The 6,000-nt window shown below is 36.6% G+C and overlaps 1 protein-coding gene across 1 annotated transcript; it reads right to left on the reverse strand.

Moving 5' to 3' along the window:
- Nucleotides 1-1,997: 1,997 nt before the first annotated feature.
- LOC120207422 lies at nt 1,998-2,831 on the reverse strand. Its single transcript, XM_039206876.1, has 3 exons — nt 2,400-2,831; nt 2,219-2,313; nt 1,998-2,100 (listed from the first exon to the last, which is right to left on the reverse strand). The coding sequence occupies exons 1-3, from the start codon at nt 2,829-2,831 to the stop codon at nt 1,998-2,000; spliced, it is 630 nt and encodes a 209-aa protein (XP_039062807.1).
- Between the last annotated feature and the right edge of the window lie 3,169 nt (nt 2,832-6,000).

Genomic DNA, 6,000 nt, shown 5'->3' on the forward strand with positions numbered 1-6,000 from the left:
TTAATGAAATCTGAAGGGGGTCTAGGTGTACAAGATGTAGGAGGCTGAAACAAAGCTTACATTGTGCAATTGATCATAAACTTATTGGCTAATGAAGGCTCTTTCTGGGTGGCTTGGATGCATTCTTATGTGATAAGCAATGTTGATTTTTGGCAGATGAGTATCCCTACTAATGTCAGCTAGAGCTTCAAATGTATTTTGAAAGTGAGGCCTACTATTTCTCATCTTTTTGTTGGTCCGGTTAGAGACCTTAATACGAGGTGAATTTGGGAGGATATGCACATTACGGTTCCTAAAGTCTCATGGAATCATTTGGTTTGGTTTCCTGGGCGTATCCCAAAGCATAACATTATTGTGTGGATGGCTATATTAAATAGACTTCCTACTCTGGTAAGGCTTTTGAGAATGAGATTAAATATTGATAATGATAAATTTATGTTTTGTGGTATTGAGGATGAGTCTAGAGATCATTTGTTCTTTGAGTTTGGTTTTGTGAGAAAGTTATGGGGTGCCATACATGCTTTATGTGGTGTGAACCGTAGAGTTAGTAGTTGGGATAGGGAATTGGCATGGGCTATTCATTGTTTTAAAGGAAAGTCTCTCCTTTTGAGAGTGTTTAAACTTGCATGGGCTGGTCATGTGTATGGCATTTGGAATGAGAGAAATAGTAGGTTGTTTGGGGTAGAACAAGATCGGTGGATGATGTGTTGAAAGATGTTAAAGAAGCCATCCAGATTCGGCTGGAGGGCTGGACTATCAGCAGAGCTGACTCGAGAAACGACGCCCTCTGTGTAAATTGGGGTATCTCTTAAGTCGGGGTGTATGTGTTCTCTTGTTCTTTCACTGTTTGTGTTGGTTGCACAGCGTGTGCTAAGTTGACATTTATGTTGTTAACTGTTTTATGGAGCAAGTTTCCTGCTTTCTTGGGTAATGAAATGGAATTATCCAAAAAAATGAAATTTGCCCTAAATTTATTGATGTGACATTTTAAAATAAAAAATTAAATTTAAAAGTGATATTTATAATGACATTATTGCAGACTTCGATTCAATATAATAATTTTAATTTTATTAATAATTGAAATTTTAAGTTAAAAAATGTTGTTTAAATTAAATTGATTTTGTTTAAAACTTAGCGAAGAATTCAAAAAGAAATTTTAATCTCAAACTGTAAAATTTGACGACGAATGACACTCTGGCTGATGACCATATATAAAGGAACAAAAGAAAAAATAGATTTAACTCAGAAACAACAATCCAAAGAAAGCCTTTTATGCAGTGTTTTGAAAAGCGGACCGGCTGGTTCAACCGGGAACAGTTGCCTTGTCCGGTCCATTCTACCCCGGTTGAATCGGTTCTAGTGAACCGCAAGGAACCTTTCGAACCAGCTTTGAACCGCTTGAACCGGACCAGACCGTGAACCGGTTCCACCTAAATTTTTTTGATTTTTTATTAAATGTTTTTAGTATTTTTATTTAATTTTTTAAATAATTATGACTTCGTTCAGTTCTTACGACCGGTTCAACCGGTTGAACCAGTGAACCGTGACCGGTCCGGTTCTGAAAACCATGCTTTTATGATATATATGGTCATAAAAGGTAAAATTTACAATTATCATTCTTATAATAAAGCATTATTTTTAAAATTTAAATATGAATTCTAGGTTAGAGTGTACCCTATCATTACTGAAACACATGTTGAAGTATAATAATTTAATCTGAATTCGATTCGAGTGTAAACCTATTCGAAGAAAAATTGATTTAAATCTAATTAAAAAAATTTGGAATCCGAAATACTCGAAAAAAATATTTGAATCATAATAAGAGATGAGTTAGATATGGATCATGTTAGGATCTAATTCGATCCAAATCTATGCTTGATTAGAGTCAAATCCATTTCGAATCCGAAATAAAACATCTAATATTTTTAAATTTTCTCCAAGTGCCACCGCAAACCATTTACTTAATGATTCAGCTGATAAGTGGAACATTCTCTCCTTCACTTGTCCCTACACAGAGAACCAGTAACAAGATGATAGCTGGAGGCATCTAGCTCACTCAGTTTCCCAGATTTGCTTTCATATTCCTCAACCAGTTCCATCCTGCAATTGTTCAAACAACTCATCATTTAAGAGAAAAGCAAAAGCTGGAATGGAAAGATGGTACATTTTCATGCATTAAACCTAAATTTGTACGAACATAAAAGGGTAGTTTCGTCACCAGTAGGCCAAACATTGAAATGGATCATATTGGCCGTAAATTTCCTCAACATCTCTTGCATTTGTGTTGTTAGAGCAGTTCCCCTTGCCATGTACCTGATATCAAGAAAACAATTAAATAAATAAAAATTAATTAGAGTTGATTAACAAAATAAAATTATTTAAAAAAAAGGGTGAAAAACCTGTTTCAAGTGTCTGATTGTTTCAGTGTCAGATGGAATCCTCTGATAGAATCCAGCACACATCAATATATTGGAACAGACAAAGGGGCCAAAGCCTTTGATTCCCAACAACTTTTGATACAAAGATTGGAAGGCTGTTGGGTCGGAAGATTGTTCGAGTTTGGTGATCTCATCCTCATCAAGTTTCCCATTGGCAAACATTAAAGCAAGTCGAAGAATAGGGGCAGCTCTATACCCAATATTGCAGCGTTCTTCTAGACACTGAGCATCAACCCTAGCCCAACGTACCAGCTCTTTCCATGTCGGAAAATTCGCTATACACTCCGACGGCTTCGACGACCTGCGCTTTTTTGTTGATCTTTTTCGTTTGCAACGAGCTTTGCCATTATCCAATGTTATATCTCGCTGAAGATTGCAGAGAGCCTTAGCCATGTCTGATGTCCTTTTCCAGCTTCAGGCATTTTAAACACATCAAAAGTTGAATAACTTCCAAGTGAGGGATGTAACTATAACTAGGATAAAATATTAGGGTACTACATTATCTAACTTCAAAACTATTATAAACCTAATTAAATCATATTTAATTTTAAAATTAGGAGAGACCTAACAAATATCCACTTTAGGAGATACCGTAAATGTTCCTACTTTTTTCTTATGTAATCTATTTCCGTTTTCCACTTTAGAATGTTAAAATACACCGCAAGGTTTTTCTTATGTTATTTTCCTATTTAAAATTTAAATCCTTAGTTTTTACTTTTTGTTGTTTAGTTTATTTACGTTTCAAATTTAAAAATCTAATTTCAATTCTTAAGATTATTAAAATTCTAATGTTAAATTAATTTATTTGATATTTTGAGAAAAATGTTAATTACATAATCATGTAATAATCAAACTAATTTTTATAATGAACCTAAATTTAACAAAATAATTTTCAGCGATATTAACAATTTACATTAAATTTTTAAAATTTAAAAAATAGAAGAAACAAATTCTTGAAATCTAGAAAAATATTTCTCACCTTATCAAAGGAAACTCAAATATAACATCCCTAAAATTAATTTAATATTTTTTTGACTTCCGTTGATCTAAAAATATTTCTTTTGATGTTTAGTGTAAGTTCTAAAATCTTTATTTTATTTTATTTTTTGACTGGAAAGAAATGAAACAATTCAGTGAAGCATATTGTCACGTTCCTAGAATTTCAACTAGCGGAACTGTGTGGCCTTAGACGTTTTTCAAAAGGCAACGCCTAAGTCATCCTGAACAAGCTAAGTAAAAAGACTTAGAAAGAAATGTGGAAGCAAACATATCTTCGAAAGGAAAATGCCTCACGCACAAGAACAAGAGAATTTGAGAGAATACTTAGCTTTATTCCTCAAAATTTAAGTGAAAAATGAGGTGGGAGTAAGCCTCTTTATAATTGAAGCTCCCTACATCCAACAGGTGAAATTGAATACAATCAATGGCTAAGATTAAAAGGAAATCTAGCTAAATCTTTACATTATCTTTATTTTAAATTCAAATAAAAGATTAATATATAAATAAGAAAAGACTTGTGTAAATCGGGCCAGCTTCAGCTAAAGTGGCCTAGGATGTTCTTCAAACTCCATTGGTGGCCCGGGATGGCCTTAGTGGTATCCTGACTAGTTCAGCCCTGAACTTGTCTCGATCATAGACTGGCAGTCTGTGACATTCTCCCCCCACTGATTCTAGCGACGCCCTCGTCGCGCGGCTAGATTGGTATTGCTCGATCTGATCTTTGAATTTCCAAAGTCCCTTGGCTAGTTTCCAAATCCCCTCACTGTCTGGCAGTCTCTTCCACTAAACAAAGTATTCATGCCTTTGTCGATGACCGGGTCATCGGATACATCTCTCCGCATGGATCTCTTCAACTTCCTTCTGATGGGAAACCTTAACTCCGAGTGGTGCTTGGTGTGATGTGCCTCAGTTTGGACTCTCCTCATCCTTGTGATAAGGCTTAAGTAAACATGGAACAAAGGGTGTGCTCGGATGGTTGGAGGTAACTCCAATGTATAGGCCATGTGGCTACTCGCTTTAAAACTTGGAATGAACCCTTATATCTCTGAACAAGCCCTTTGTGAACATTTAGGTTGCTTAAAAATTGATCAACTTGGCAAGGAAAAGATTACCAACCTGAAAATTCACGTCTATGTGCCTTCGAAATGCCCATTTCTTGGTTCATTTTCCTGCCTAGTTCAAACAAGCTTGGGCCAAGTCAAGATGTTCTTGCCACTCCCTGACAAACTTGTGTGATGCTGGATTAGGCCCCTCATACTTGGCAACAATCGTGTTAGGTGTCAATGGTTGCTGGCAAGTCACGATCTTAAATGGGCTTTGGTTTGTGGCCTCACTCCGTTGCAAATTGTAAGAAAATTGACCCACATCCAACAACTTCAACCAATGGCGTTGTGTGGCACTCACATAGTGCCTCAAGTAGATCTCCACGAGGGCATTCACTCTCTCAGTATGCAGATCTGTCTGTGGATCGTAAGTCATGGAGAAATTCAAGTCTGATCCCATCAGTTTGAACAACTGTGTCCAAAGTCTCCAGTGAATCGTGTGTCCTAATCACTAATTATCAACTTTGGAAACCCCAAATACTTCACCACATGCTTGAGAAAAAGACAAGCTACTTCTTCGACCGGACACACCTTCGAAGCCAGAATGAAAGTCCCATACTTGGAAAACCTATCAACAACAACCATTATATTAGACAAACCATCAGTGTTCGGTAAACCAACAATGAAATCCATGGAAACACTTTCCCATGGTCGTTTTGGAATAGACAATGGTTGTAGTAGCCCCACTAGCTTCTTCATCTCTATCTTGTCCTGTTGGCGCACAAGATAAGTTTTCACATAGGTTTCAACATCATCGTCTATGTGTGACCAGTTGTAGTGCTCGGCCAACAAAGACAAAGTCTGGTTCATCCTCGAATGTCCCACCCATTGAGAGTCATGACACTCTCTCATGAGTGTTTTACGAAATTCTCCATATTGAGGAACATAGAGGCGGTGTCCTCGTGCATACAGTAAGTTCCCTTCGAGACAAAACCTTATAGTTTCCCATCTTTGACAAGATCAATCAATATTTTGGTCGTTGGGTCATGGGACAACCCCTCATAGCACAGTCTAGAAATGTTACCTCAAGCAAGCTAATGAACTCCAAGGTATACCTTCGACTTAAGGAATCAAAAATGAAATTCACTTTCCTCGGCTTGTACTCTAAGGAAAAATCAAACTCTGCAAGAAATTCCTACCAATGAGTATGCTTGGGAGACAATTTTTTCTATGTTAGAAAATAATTTTTGGAAACATTATCAGTAAATACAACAAACCTTGAACCCAAAACATAATGTCGCCATATGCGCAAACAATGCATTACCATTGTCGTTTCATTCTCATGAGCCAAATATCTCCTTTCGGTATTCAAATGCAACCAGATGTCATTCCTGTATAAGGACTCCACTCAACATCTAATACATCACTGTATATCTCAAACGGGTTGGTGAAATTTGGCAACACCATTATCGACTCGCCAACCATGACTTGCTTAATTGCATCAAAAACATCCTGGCACT

This window comes from Hibiscus syriacus, unplaced genomic scaffold (genome assembly GCF_006381635.1).
Source record: "Hibiscus syriacus cultivar Baekdansim isolate YM2019G1 unplaced genomic scaffold, ASM638163v2 tig00014732_pilon, whole genome shotgun sequence".
Classification (NCBI taxonomy): Eukaryota; Viridiplantae; Streptophyta; class Magnoliopsida; order Malvales; family Malvaceae; genus Hibiscus; species Hibiscus syriacus.

What these genes read in the sequence shown, in the direction of transcription:
- LOC120207422 (XM_039206876.1), bottom strand. Translation starts at nt 2,831, where the DNA reads ATGGCTAAGGCTCTCTGCAATCTTCAGCGAGATATAACATTGGATAAT. An exon ending in CAATCAGACACTTGAAACAG is followed by an intron (nt 2,314 to 2,399) that starts GTTTTTCACCCT and finishes TCTTGATATCAG; the next exon opens with GTACATGGCAAGGGGAACTG. An exon ending in TTTCAATGTTTGGCCTACTG is followed by an intron (nt 2,101 to 2,218) that starts GTGACGAAACTA and finishes GAACAATTGCAG; the next exon opens with GATGGAACTGGTTGAGGAAT.